The sequence below is a fragment of the Ictidomys tridecemlineatus genome, chromosome 8, assembly GCF_052094955.1.
Source record: "Ictidomys tridecemlineatus isolate mIctTri1 chromosome 8, mIctTri1.hap1, whole genome shotgun sequence".
NCBI classification, from domain to species: domain Eukaryota; kingdom Metazoa; phylum Chordata; class Mammalia; order Rodentia; family Sciuridae; genus Ictidomys; species Ictidomys tridecemlineatus.
In genome coordinates, this window is record NC_135484.1 from 96,105,939 (window position 1) to 96,118,678 (window position 12,740).

General features: G+C 34.3%; 1 protein-coding gene across 23 annotated transcripts in view; it reads left to right on the plus strand.

Annotated features, from left to right (window-relative positions):
• Dst (dystonin) overlaps positions 1 to 12,740 on the plus strand; it is a 427,642-nt gene that overhangs the window by 266,712 nt on the left and 148,190 nt on the right. For all 23 annotated transcript variants that reach the window (XM_021721801.3, XM_078019848.1, XM_078019847.1 and 20 more), the window contains 16 exons: positions 507 to 969; positions 1,194 to 1,322; positions 1,469 to 1,546; positions 1,643 to 1,804; positions 1,897 to 2,001; positions 4,330 to 4,425; positions 4,924 to 5,049; positions 5,660 to 5,812; positions 5,983 to 6,137; positions 6,344 to 6,470; positions 6,945 to 7,128; positions 8,240 to 8,397; positions 8,848 to 9,026; positions 9,538 to 9,676; positions 10,764 to 10,957; positions 12,040 to 12,202. In XM_021721801.3, the coding sequence (XP_021577476.2) occupies positions 507 to 969; positions 1,194 to 1,322; positions 1,469 to 1,546; positions 1,643 to 1,804; positions 1,897 to 2,001; positions 4,330 to 4,425; positions 4,924 to 5,049; positions 5,660 to 5,812; positions 5,983 to 6,137; positions 6,344 to 6,470; positions 6,945 to 7,128; positions 8,240 to 8,397; positions 8,848 to 9,026; positions 9,538 to 9,676; positions 10,764 to 10,957; positions 12,040 to 12,202 (2,611 nt within the window). The remainder of the gene's footprint in view (positions 1 to 506; positions 970 to 1,193; positions 1,323 to 1,468; positions 1,547 to 1,642; positions 1,805 to 1,896; positions 2,002 to 4,329; positions 4,426 to 4,923; positions 5,050 to 5,659; positions 5,813 to 5,982; positions 6,138 to 6,343; positions 6,471 to 6,944; positions 7,129 to 8,239; positions 8,398 to 8,847; positions 9,027 to 9,537; positions 9,677 to 10,763; positions 10,958 to 12,039; positions 12,203 to 12,740) is intronic.

Below are 12,740 nucleotides of genomic sequence, written 5' to 3' on the forward strand. Positions count from 1 at the left end.
TTTTAAGATTTTATAGTAATTAAAAATATGGATAATAAATAAAAATAGAAAAGAAAGCTTTATGTGCATGCCAGAAATATTTTGTAACAAAAGTTTGGAATTTTTCTGAATGTCCAATAACAGGACAATAATCACATTACAGTGTAGTAATTATGTTCCCTGTGATATTTATAAAGACTAACAATACTGAAAGTGCTCAAAGCAAAACACTTAACAAAAAAGATAATGATGCAAAATTTTATCAATACAATTACAATGTTACAATGACTGTTTCCAAATAGGTTTTATTTATATGAGCAGTTAGGTTTATAGAAAAATTGAATTTAAGTTCTTAAATGCCCCATATCTCTTCTTCTATCATTAACATCTTGCATTGGTGGTATATTAGAATTAATAAGCAGTGTTGGTACATTTTATTAACCAGGGTCCATAGCTCATGTTAGGATTCAATCTTTACCACAACTGCATTTTATATTATGCCTTATTCCTTTTGATTTTCTTTTCAGGGTTGCAAAACTGCGTGATGAAATTTTGGCCTTAAGGAATGAGTGTTCCTCTGTGTACAGCAAAGGACGCATGTTGACAACGGAACAGACTAAGCTCATGATATCAGGAATCACTCAGAGTTTAAACTCAGGATTTGCACAGACCTTAAACCCCTGTCTGAACTCAGGACTGACCCAGAGTTTAACCTCATCCCTGACCTCTTCTAGTGTGACTTCTGGCCTGTCATCAGGGATGACATCCCGCCTGACTCCATCTGTCACTCCAGCTTTTACACCTGGTTTCCCATCAGGATTAGTTCCGAATTTCAGTTCAGGAGTAGAGCCAAATTCTTTGCAGACTCTGAAATTGATGCAGATCCGAAAACCCCTTCTAAAGTCTTCTTTGCTGGATCAGAATTTAACAGAAGAAGAAATCAACATGAAATTTGTTCAGGATCTTTTGAATTGGGTCGATGAGATGCAGGTAAGAAAGGATTTCTACCTGAGTGTTTTAGTCTTTATTGCTGTCAGGTTTTTGTTTTTTTGTTTGTTTGTTTGTTTCTCTGTGTGTGTGTGTGTGTGTGTGTGTGTGTGTGTATGTTGCTGGGGATTGAACCCAGGGCCTATTCATGTGAGACAAACACTCTACCCACAGAGTTATTTCCCCAGCCCTGCTTGTTTTTTTAACCTAGTATTTTGCTATAAAAGGTACAGCTGGATCGCACTGAATGGGGCTCAGATTTGCCAAGTGTTGAAAGCCATTTAGAAAATCATAAAAATGTTCACCGAGCTATTGAAGAATTTGAATCTAGCCTTAAAGAAGCTAAAATCAGTGAGGTATGTGTATTTTAAATTTTTATATATTTCATTGTAGTTTTTTATTGATTTGTTCTTTACATAAAATCCTGTAATTCAATAATAAATACATGAAGTGAGAGTCAGAATTCCTTAAGATCCCTAATCTTGATCTTTTTATCTCATAGATTCAAATGACAGCACCTCTTAAGCTAACCTATGCAGAAAAGTTGCACAGATTAGAGAGTCAGTATGCAAAACTCTTGGTAAGTTTCTTTCTTTCTATTTTTTTTTCAAACTTCTGTTTTCCCTTATCTCTGTTTGGCAGAGATATGATTCTTGTAATGATTTTTCTTATAAAGAACACATCCAGGAATCAAGAACGGCACCTTGATACACTCCATAATTTTGTAACTCGAGCAACTAAAGAACTTATTTGGTTAAATGAAAAAGAGGAGGAGGAAGTTGCGTATGATTGGAGCGAAAGAAATACCAACATAGCTCGAAAGAAAGATTATCATGCTGTAAGTGCACCCTTTGTCCTTGTGTGCTAAAGTTGAATTTCAGGTTTAGATCTTTTTTTTCTAACACACTTTGTAATTCTTTCTTAAATTAGGAATTAATGAGAGAACTAGATCAAAAGGAAGAAAATATTAAATCAGTTCAGGAGGTAGCAGAGCAGCTCCTTCTGGAAAATCACCCAGCCCGGTTAACTATTGAGGTGAGTCTGAAGGTATAACAGTATGGGTTGAATATTGATATAGGAGTGTGACCCTTCAGATACTTCCATTGCTGAAAGATACAAACTACCCAAATTACTACTGCCTGGCTGAAAAATAATGTTTCTGACAATCTTACTGACACTTGCCTTCAGTTTTCTTGCCCTGAATGTGTCACCTATCATTTAGGTACCTTCATCAACCCCTGTGGCCATGGTGATTTATTTCCGTAAACATGAATGACCTTGTCTTAACTTTGACATTGTAGTTTTTCCCCATCTCTGTGACATTGCACAAGTGATCCCTATCAAAAATGGACTATGTTGCCTCAATAGAGTTGTGGTAAGAATGAGAAGAAATAATTTCTTCTCACCTCTGAGTAGAGTGCAAATTATATAATATATTCTCCAGAAATATCACATTGCAATTTAATTTAATGCTTCTACACAGGTTTGGTGAAGGGTATTGTGGTAGCTTCCTCCTCTTAGTGTGGAGTGAATATTTCAGTTGCAGAAGTGGAGAGTTGACGTGGGATTTGCAGGTTGCCTGTGCAGTTTTTGATTTTTAGGCCTGATGTGCACTAGACAGACTCAATGACTTTGTGAATGTGAACTGGGATTATGTAAGAGGACGGGGAGCATCACCAGGGACAGACATATGTCACAAGTTGCTAGAGGGAAAAAGTGTTCTGCATAAAAGCTGGCATGCCTCACACTCGCAGTTGAGGGAAGGGATCTTATCGCTTTGTTCACTGAAGTCATCAGTACATAAAATGTTAGTAAAATTCTAGGCCTCATTAGGAAGTTAGGAATGTTATGTTTGACTTTCTTTCACACAAATTAAAGTTTTTGTATCCACATGATCTGGCTATACTTTTGTACAATAATAATCTAAAAATACAGTGTTCCTTAGAGCAGATAAGTGAGAGCTGTTGGAAAATAGAATTTTGATGGGAATGAAAAGTGTGAATGTGAATCTGATTACTTTTACATAGAATAATAATCTAACTAAAATTTTCTTAAGGAGTAAAATGAAGCCTTAGTAATCCCTATGACCCCATTGGCCTGTTCATTGTAGATTATCGGTAGATGAATAATACTTGGTTAATTATCAACACTACTTCATATTTTGTACTAAAAAACCCTAGAAATGTGATAACATACAGTGATATGCCAGTTTACTCAAAGTACCTTAATTTGAGGGATTAGGGTATAATTCAGAGGTAGAACATATGCTTAGGGTGCTTAAGGCCCTGCATTCAATCCCCAGTACCAGAAAATAAAAACAACAACAAAAAAAGCTTGATTTGAGGGAACAGATAATATAATCATAATATAGCATCAGATTTCCAATGCTGCACTGTACATTCCATGCAGAAAGCCCGCCTGTACATTGCTCTGCAGAGATGAGTTATTCCTAATGGAGGGGAAAAAAATAAAGAAATGAGAGGCTTAAGTTGTGCAAACATTTAGAGCTCCCTCTCCTGGAAGTCAGTGAATTGCACCTCAAACATAAAAGGGTGTTGGATTTTTTTTTTTTTTTTACACTTTTTGCCCTCTTGAAAGATACACTTTGCATGAAATGAAAGTTTGAGTCCACAGACTTTCAAATTATAATTCCTAGATTATAATTATTATAACTCCAAATTGCACAAGAAAGAGTGTGCTCCTTTTCCATCTTCCCCAATTCTTTCCTCAGCAAAAGCAAAGAGGAACACTTACAGAACCAGCTATTTCTGTTAGAAGGTATATTTTATGATTCAGTAATGTAAAAATTCAGAGAAACAGAAAATGAAGTCGTCATGGAGGAAAGCATGTTTGAGGATTTAACCAAGCAGGTGTAAGGGTAGTGGCATAGGAGTAAACAAAAGAGATAGTTTTCTAAATAGGAGTGGTATCTTGCATTTATTTCAAATTTTAAATATTTTTCATGCAAAAATAGCCAGAGTTAACTTTTCTCTTGTCTTTTTAGGAAAAAAATTCAAGAAGTTTAAAATTTGAGAGAAATCAGCTGCACTGATTTAAAAACTCAATGTGTAAACTTTAGGATTATATAAGTGAGAACTCTTAAATAAGAGGAACATTTTACTACCATGCTTTTCAAGTCTCATACTGTTAAAGCAATTTATCATCTATTTAGATAGAGTATTTTATCATTAAAAAGCACCAGTGTAGACATGCCTATTTTGTTGTTGTGATTGTTGCAGTGCGGGATATTGAACCCTGGCCTTGTGGATGCTAAGAAATCACTCTAAGCCTAGACTGCCTCCCTAGCACAGCAGGTACCTTATTCTCTCCATCTGGTTTTAATGGCTGTGTTTTGTCTTGAAGGCCTACAGAGCTGCCATGCAGACTCAGTGGAGCTGGATCTTACAACTCTGCCAGTGTGTGGAGCAGCACATAAAGGAGAACACTGCATATTTTGAGGTATGTTAATAGAACCAGGACTCCAGTAGATAGCATAGTGATTTGGGCTGACTTGCAGAAATCTTCTTCATAAGTTATTACACACATAAGCATGTATATAGTGTGCAGAATGAATAAACTGAAATGTTTTCTTTGTAGGATATAAGGGTTAATTTCATGTCCTGTAAGAGAGATTGCAGCATTCTGTTAAAAAAGAAAAATTCTTTAAAAACTACTTTAAGCTGAATGTGGTGGCACATGCCTATAATCCCAGTGACTCAGAAGGTTGAGACAGGAGGATGACAAATTAGAGGCTAGCCTCAGCATCTTAACGAGACCCTGTCTCAAAAGTTCAAGTGTTGTTTGACTCAAGAAGGATGTAGCTATCAAGTTATCTTGTGCTTTTATTCTGTTCTTGCTTAATAAGGGGTATACACAGGGCCTGGTTTTCCAAACTTGACAATTCTGTGCTTTACTGGCATTTAACGAGTCTGACTGACAAGTTTTCTCTTTCCTTAGTTTTTCAATGATGCCAAAGAAGCTACTGATTATTTAAGGAATCTAAAAGACGCCATTCAGCGGAAGTATAGCTGTGATAGATCAAGCAGCATTCACAAGCTGGAAGACCTTGTTCAGGAATCAATGGTACTCATACAAAAACTCATGCATTCCATCCACAATGCAGAATAGTGGTTGGATTAGTGTTTTATTTATTAATTTATTGTTAATTAATTTATTACACTTTATGTGCAGAACTTAATTTTATTGGTACTCATATATTCTTACTTCATTTGATTAAGCATTTAAATGTTTAGAAATTTTTGGTAACACAACAGAATTGTTTTTTATATGATAGCCTTGATGCTTTAAGATGCTTTAACAATACTCTGGATGAGTGTGTTTAGTTGTTTATTCCACAAATATTTGTTAGGAGCTTTCTATACCCTAGGCACCGTTATAGTTTCAGGACAATGAACAAAGCAGACAAGAATCTCCACCTTTGTGGTGCTAACATGTTCAATAAAATGTAGGTAGTGTATTAGGCAGTGTAAATGCTAAAGAGGAAAAAACAAAACAAAATCTGAACAAACAAAATAAGGGAAGAAGAATGCAGGAGGGGGTATGGAGGAACTGGAAGTTGAGACCAGGTGGCTAAGGAATAACTTTTCAGGTGAAATTTTATTTGTGTAAATCTCTGCAGGAATGGAGAGTACAAGTCTTTCACTTCTTAAAATCCACTCTATTTACAATGTAGGAAGAGAAAGAAGAACTTCTACAGTATAAGAGCTCAGTAGCAAGTCTGATGGGGAGAGCCAAAACAATCATTCAGCTGAAGCCAAGGAATCCTGACTGTCAACTCAAAACTTCAATTCCAATCAAAGCTATCTGTGACTACCGACAAATTGAGGTACAGACCAGTTTCTGTTACTATTCATGTATTATAAAACAAGGTCATGTTGCTTAGTAGTGATGACATTTTTCCATCTCATAAAACAGAACAAATCTCAGGATTGAGTATGGAAAAAAATTAGCTAATAGTGATCTGATATAGTTATTCTGTTCTTCATTTAACACCAGATAACCATATACAAAGATGACGAATGTGTTTTGGCAAATAACTCTCATCGTGCTAAATGGAAGGTCATTAGTCCTACTGGTAATGAGGCCATGGTCCCATCTGTGTGCTTCACTGTTCCTCCACCAAATAAAGAAGCAGTTGACTTTGCAAACAGGTTTGTATTTATTAGCTGAAGACATAGAACTTGTTTTGGGGGCCTTCTGAAGGTTAAAGAAACAATCAATATTTTATCAAGTCTGCTCAGAATCTGAAGACTCTACAACTAGTAAACATGGATTATTTCAGAAACAAAAGGAAAAATTGTAGAATGCTTTCAGAAGGTGTGGAAAGACTTAATTTGTATTTTCTGTTATATTTCAGAATTGAGCAACAGTATCAAAATGTCCTGACTCTTTGGCATGAGTCTCACATTAACATGAAGAGTGTAGTATCCTGGCATTATCTCATCAATGAAATTGAGAGAATTCGAGCTAGCAATGTGGCTTCAGTAAGTGAAATGTACACATCAACTCTATATGTCCAGAAATGTGGAATGCCTTGTCATGCATGGGGTGGACTTTGTTTTTGTTCCAGAATAGGATAAAGCCTGGCAGACCCTTGCTGATATTCAGGCATCAGTGAATATTTGTTAGATGCCTGCCATGTACGGGCACTTTCAAATAATTAGAGAATTCTGGAGATAACAGATTTCATCTAGTGCTGAGATGTCAGGATAGGACATAGTGTTTGGACATGGAGAGATTGATGTAGTTTATAATTAAGTTTATTGAAATTTATTGACTTGTTTTTTAACCTGAAATTGTTAACAGAAGAGAATATTAATTTTCAAATGGTTCTTCTACCTATATCTATTTATTAATGTAAACTGGAATATACTGAGATCAGCAAGAGATTTGTCTCATTTAGATTTAACTCTTGCTACTATAATTATTTAATTATATGGATCTTTGGTCTTCTTTAGATCAAGACAATGTTGCCTGGTGAACATCAGCAAGTTCTGAGTAATCTCCAGTCTCGTTTTGAAGATTTTCTGGAAGACAGCCAGGAATCCCAAGTATTTTCAGGCTCTGATATAACACAACTTGAAAAGGAAGTTAATGTATGTAAACAGTATTACCAAGAACTTCTTAAGTCTGCAGAAAGAGGTAAAGCATGGGAATTTCTGGTTCCTCCACCCCCGCCCACAGATGTTTGGTTTAATCCAGGAGTTTAGTGTTCTCAGTGGGAATCCTAATCTTGTTTGTATTACATCACTCAGTTTGTGATATAGAGATATAATTGTTGGAACACCAAAACAAAAATGTATGGCTGGAATAGTAGCTCAATGGTAGACCATTTGCCTAGCACACACAAGGCTTCAGTTTCAAGCACCTGCATTACCAAAACCAAAAGTTTGATGTAGGAAGATTCAAGGAGAGATTCACTTATTTCTAAGTGATGAATTAACAAAAAGATGCCAGCCAAATATTATGAAAAAGATGAATCCTCACTGAATCATCTTTTCAAAATCTTCTGAAAGGTCATATTTAGGATAGTGACCCTTCAGGTATAGGAAAGACTCAATTATTTTCTCACGAATAATTATATATAGGGATTAAAAGCAAAATGTTTAGTTAAATTTTATTAAATATATATCTTTAAAAATATTTTTTTAGATGTTGATGGACCTGTATTTTATTCATTTATTTATATGCTGTACTGAGAATTGAACACAGAACTTCCCTCACTCTTGCTACACAAGTGCTCTACCACTGAGCCTCAACTCTAGCCCTAAATATAATTTTTATTCATAACTCTTTTGATGTTTCTTAGATAACAAATGTTTTATTAGTAATTTTCTGGTTTTTAAAATCTGAAACATTCACACATTCTTCATTTTCTTTTTACTTTTAAGGATTATATTTATTTTTTAAAATCTACAACTTAAATAATTCACATTATGTTTATGAATAACATATAATTCACATTATGTTTATAAATAAACATAAAAAGGGACAATATATTATTCTCTTTGGACAGCATGAATCAGAAATTGGTGCTTCAGATGGCTCTAGGGAGATTTTATTTACTTCTTAAATTTTAAAATTCCTATTTTTAAGATTTACACTTTAAGTTTTAAAGTGAGTTTAAATAGGAGCTGTAAGTTTGACTAAATTGTTACCCAGTAATAGGAAAATTGCTGTATTAAAACATGAATAAGGTCATTCAAAGGTAGAAAAAAAAAACAAGGTATTTTTTAAACATTTATTTTTACAGAGGAGCAAGAGGAATCAGTTTATAATCTCTACATCTCTGAAGTTCGAAACATTAGACTTAGATTAGAGAACTGTGAAGATCGACTAATCAGACAGATCCGAACTCCCCTGGAAAGAGATGATTTGCATGAAAGTGTGTTCAGAATCACAGAGCAGGAGGTAAGAGTTACAAATATGTTGGGGCAAAAAAATAAGATTAAGGACTCTCTTAGTAACCATACAGGTTCAACTTTGCACACTGGTTACTTGGTAAGGTCTGATTGTGGGTTTATTACTGATTGTAAAATGTGATTCTGTAATTTTACCTCTGACTTAGGTAAGCATGCAAGCTTGTGCCCTTTCACTCATCTTGAGGGGTTTCTCAAATGAGTCATTATACCCCTGCTGTATACCTGGGTGATAAGTTATGTTTGGGTCTAAGGAGATAGGCAGCACTGATTATAAAATTGGAATTCCAAGTCTTTGTTTCTTTGATAAAGAAAAATTATATAGAATTTGTAGATTTTAAAGTCCGTTACCATAATGTAAAATGTGTTTTTAAACTATTTTAAGAAAATTACCCCATCTGGAGTGATCACCTAATACCTGTGTATGTTCGCTGTCTTATAGAAACTAAAGAAAGAGCTGGAACGACTTAAAGATGATTTAGGAACCATCACAAATAAATGTGAAGAGTTTTTCAGTCAAGCAGCAGCCTCTTCATCTGTTCCTACCCTAAGATCTGAGCTCAGCGTGGTTGTTCAGAACATGAACCAAGTCTATTCTATGTCTTCTACATACATCGAGAAGTATGTAACTACCGTACTAACATGCAATTTGCCTCTTAATGTCATCACTTTTATATGCTGTTAATTTAAAAATTTATGAACAGAAATATTCAATTTTATTTTGTCTTAAGAAATATATTAAATTTTCCTGTGGATTTATAACACTTCTTCATGCTGAAAGGGGATATAAATGCTTTAAGATTAGTACCTAAGGCATTATCTTCCCACATTATGGTTCTGGTAGTGTAGCAGTCCTAACCTACAGGGGTTTCTGTCTTTACTTGGTTAAACAAACTTAGAAATTGTTTTATGTTGGAATCTCTTTATGAATACTGACTGTGGGGCAGAGCACGTGTTGGAGTGCATACTGTCTATTCAGAAGAGAGTCAGCTGAATGCCAATCTTACAGTAAATTTTCAATGTTCTCCTCTGAAAAATACACTATGCCATGTGTCATAATGGTACTTTAGGACTGAATTATGCCAAAATAAACATGCAACAGTAAGAGCTATCATTTAATTTCCTTTTAAAGGCTGAAAACAGTTAATTTGGTATTAAAAAACACTCAAGCTGCAGAAGCCCTTGTAAAACTTTATGAAACCAAACTGTGTGAAGAAGAAGCAGTTATAGCTGACAAGAATAATATTGAGAATCTAATAAGTACTTTAAAGGTAAGAGTCTCACTTTTGGCTATTTTTCAAGATCATATGAGTATTTTTTTAGCACTGAGTTCAGATCTTCAAAATCAGCACTAAGTATCTTGGTTGGAATATATTTTTGATGTATTCAGTCTATTTCATCTCTATAAGTCTATAATTTACTATAAATAAATATGTTCAATCATAATATGAGCAACATACTTATTTGAAGCTTAAACATTTTTGACAATAGGTTTTTATAATCAATTCATGTTGATCACAAGAGAAATTGAACCTGAAAATGAAATTATTTATAATAAATTCACCTACTAAAAGAGACAGAAGAATTAATTGAAGAAAGGAAAAAGCTTGGTGATTGTACTCACTATTTCTGTACATAATGCACTTAGCAGAGCAGTTGCAAAACATTGTGAAGTTATCTCTGAATTTTAATGCATGTATTCATTTTTTTATATCTTTGTTTTATTTATTTAATTTTTTATGTTGTGCTGAGGATCAAACCCAGTGCCTCATACATGCAAGGGAAGTGCTCAACCACTGAGCTACAACACCAGCCCCCATGTATTCATTTTTAAATAATGAGATTAGTAACATTACAAAAAATGAAAAAAATGTTTTATATTTATAGGTGACAAACTTAAGGAATATATTTATCTTATTAATTTGAAAACTCTGAACTTAATAAAATTGTCATTTTTTAAAAATCAAAGCACAGTTGCTGGGTATGGTTTTACAGACCTGTAATCCTAGTTACTAGGGAGATAGAGGCAAGAGGTTTGAAAATTTGATAACAGCGTTGGCAACTTGACAAGACTCTGGCAAAAAATAACAAAGGCTGGAGATATAGCCCAGTGGTAAAGTGCCTCTGGGTTCAGTCCTTAGTACCACAAAACAAGAAACAACAAAACACATCAAACTATAGCCAGATATTGGCCACTTAATAAAGTTAAGCCTAATATACTTAGTGTATGAAATATAGTCTTTACTTCATCTGATTTTATGTGTCATTTATAAATAAATTGTAACATTGCATAACTAATGTGCACCCCCAGTAACTCATTGATTAATTTTATAACTCTCTTTAATTAATGTATTTTAGCAATGGCGGTCTGAAGTTGATGAAAAGAGAGAGGTTTTCCACGCCCTGGAGGACGAGTTGCAGAAGGCAAAGGCCATCAGTGATGAAATGTTTAAGACGTATAAAGAAAGGGACCTTGATTTTGACTGGCACAAGGAAAAAGCAGATCAGTTAGTTGAAAGGTGGCAAAATGTTCAAGTGCAGATTGACAACAGGTACATATCATTATTGGTTCAGTTTAAGTGCAGATTTGATGTCTTATCTATGGATATTGGATAAACTTCAAACTTAAGCTTTTTAAAAAATTCCATAGTTAATTGTGTTAACTACAAGAGCTGTACCTAATTATATTTCTTTTCTATGTGGTATACTTTAATAAGACATTTAACTTCAAAATAAGCATTTTTCAATCCTGTGTAATTGAAAATATTGATGTTTTCTGACATTTGTGGAATTAATTTATTGCTTTTTTTGAAGAAAAGAAAACAATATAGTTTTGTAATTATTACTAACATATGATATCCACACATGACTAAGAGCATGAATCACATGTTTATTTGTTAGGGCTCTATATAACAACATATATTAGACCTAAGAAATGTAAATAAATTGAAATGGCCTGATGTTCATTTTATTTGAAGATATAAGAAAGTTTAAATCACTCAGTGAAAATTTAAAACATGAAATGGGATAGTTTTAGGGCTCATCTTTAAAGACATGGATTAGCATTCTTTCTCATTCATCTTTAGTTTATATCAGTGTAAATTAGATACTTTTATGAGATTGAGAAATGAAATAATGTTCATACATATAGTGTCTTGTTTCTGTAGGTTAAAATGTGCTGGTTTTAGAATTATAGCAACAAGTTTTTGATCATAGCTCCTGGAAAATACACTGAGTCCATGTTGAGCCACTTTAAAGTGCCTTCTATTCATTTCAAAAGTGAGCTGCCATTTGAAGCAAACCTTGGTTGTTCAAGACTTTCTGATAATAATTATTATTAAGTCCCTATTTTCCCGGTTTTTAACTTTCATCTCTTGGGCTCATTCGTAGGTAGAATAACCAGTATCACTAAATTGTACAACTCCAGGAAAAAAAATAGTTACAACTCAACTCAAAGCCAGTGTGAAGGGCCCTTGGATATGTACCTTGGGGTGCTGCAGCCTTGAATGATTTACAGATACTCCTTTATTGTGCTTGGTGAATAGGACAGTGCTTTTCTCTCTCCCTTCCCTACACCTTCTACCCTTCTTATGGATGCTGTTGGAAACTGTCTGTTCTCTTTCTGTTCTCTTAGGCTACGGGACTTGGAGGGCATCGGGAAATCACTAAAATATTACAGAGACACCTATCATCCTTTAGATGAATGGATCCAGCAGGTGGAAACTACTCAGAGAAAGATTCAAGAAAATCAGCCTGAAAACAGCAAAACCCTAGCCACACAGTTGAATCAACAGAAGGTCTGTAAAAAAATTCCTTGTCCCAAGGTTCTGTCTACATTTGGTCAGTCACATCCCTTATCTTCCTTTCCTGTCTTAAGAGCAGATATTTTGAGAAAAATGGGGAGTACATAATACTGAAATTCTGCAACCCAAACCTATGTACATTACTTATTTTTATTTCTTGGCAATAATTTGGAAGTTTTCAAATTCCTAATCATCATTTAATCATAGGCATGGAAATCTCTTTGAAACTTTTCTGGCCAAAATAGTTTCATGAGTTCCCAAATAAATGAAAATACAGAGTAGTAGAAAATTATACAGTGATGTTGGACAGAACATTGAGTGGTTGGGGAGTTTTGTTCTAACTTTAGGGGTTAGTAATTTCTAACTCTGTTTTCATCAGGAATAGGTGATAGTCAAGTGTATCCAGACCGCTTTTGCATAATTCCTATGGGGTTTAGTAATTTTTGCTTTTGAATCCTCATGAGGATATAGGTCACTTAGAAGTCTTAATCTAGAAGTTTATAATTTACCCATAAGCTAAATTGTATATTTA